Source organism: Bison bison, unplaced genomic scaffold (genome assembly GCF_000754665.1).
Source record: "Bison bison bison isolate TAMUID 2011002044 unplaced genomic scaffold, Bison_UMD1.0 scf7180017864327, whole genome shotgun sequence".
Taxonomy (NCBI): Eukaryota; Metazoa; Chordata; class Mammalia; order Artiodactyla; family Bovidae; genus Bison; species Bison bison.
Window position 1 is genome coordinate 4400963 of NW_011494899.1, and position 909 is coordinate 4401871.

Below are 909 nucleotides of genomic sequence, written 5' to 3' on the forward strand. Positions count from 1 at the left end.
CGACCTCAACCTCACCTAAAACTGCAAGCTCGGAAGATCCAGCGAAAGTCCCAGGAGACCAGGGACCAGGCCGCCTCCGCTCCCCAGGATGCGGACCTCCCCGGGGGGGCCCCGCCCGGGGCCCCGGCTGCACCAAGTGGACACGCCGCGCCCCCGGGCCACGGCGCGCTCCGCCGGACAATCACAACCCCATACGCCAAGCCAGGCCGGGCCTGCCTGACTCACCATCACTGGGGCTCCCGACACCGAAAGTTAGGTTCGCGAGCCCGTGCCTCTCACACCCCAAGGCGCAGAAAGCTGCGCGCCCACCGCAACGCAAAGCCCTCCCGCAGGAGCGCTGCCCGGACGTCGGTGGGCCGATGAGCGTGCAACCGCAGCCCTCGCCCTGCCGCTCCCTTACTCTGTGAGCCGTCGTCTACGCGGTCGAACTCCCAGTCCGGGGACAGAGTCTCCACCGCCATCACCCCGGCGCCTCCCCCAGTCACAGCCCAAACCAGCCTTGGCTAAGACCGCGGCCTCACCCCAGCGGCTGTAGCAGCACGTGACTTCCGGCTTCGGCCCCGCCCCCGCTCGCGAGGGCCAGCGGGGCCAGACGCCCCTGCGGGCCGCGGGGGCCGCTGGGAAACCGAGTCCTCCGGGGGTGGCCGGCGGAGGCTGCCACAGCCTTGGCGGTGGTCCTTTAGGTGTCCCCTAGTTACTACTTGGGCGTCGCAACCATCCAGTTCATTTCTCACGCCATATCTCTATACCTTCAGTTTAGCCCTGCAGTCTCCAGGAACTTTTAATACTAAAAGAACTGCTCCCTCATTCTAGCCTAAAGAGGGCAAAATTGATGGGGTGAGGGCTTAATAGGAAGGCGTGGTCAACTAGAACATAGCCGTCCAGGCACTTCTTACCAGAAGCTCGTTT

At 65.2% G+C, this 909-nt stretch overlaps 1 protein-coding gene across 1 annotated transcript in view; it reads right to left on the minus strand.

Moving 5' to 3' along the window:
* Positions 1–542, minus strand: part of KIAA1033 (KIAA1033 ortholog) — a 63949-nt gene extending 63407 nt beyond the window's left edge. Inside the window, exon 1 of the mRNA XM_010853391.1 lies at positions 401–542. Within this exon, the coding sequence (XP_010851693.1) occupies positions 401–461 (61 nt within the window). The 5' untranslated portion in view covers positions 462–542. The remainder of the gene's footprint in view (positions 1–400) is intronic.
* Between the last annotated feature and the right edge of the window lie 367 nt (positions 543–909).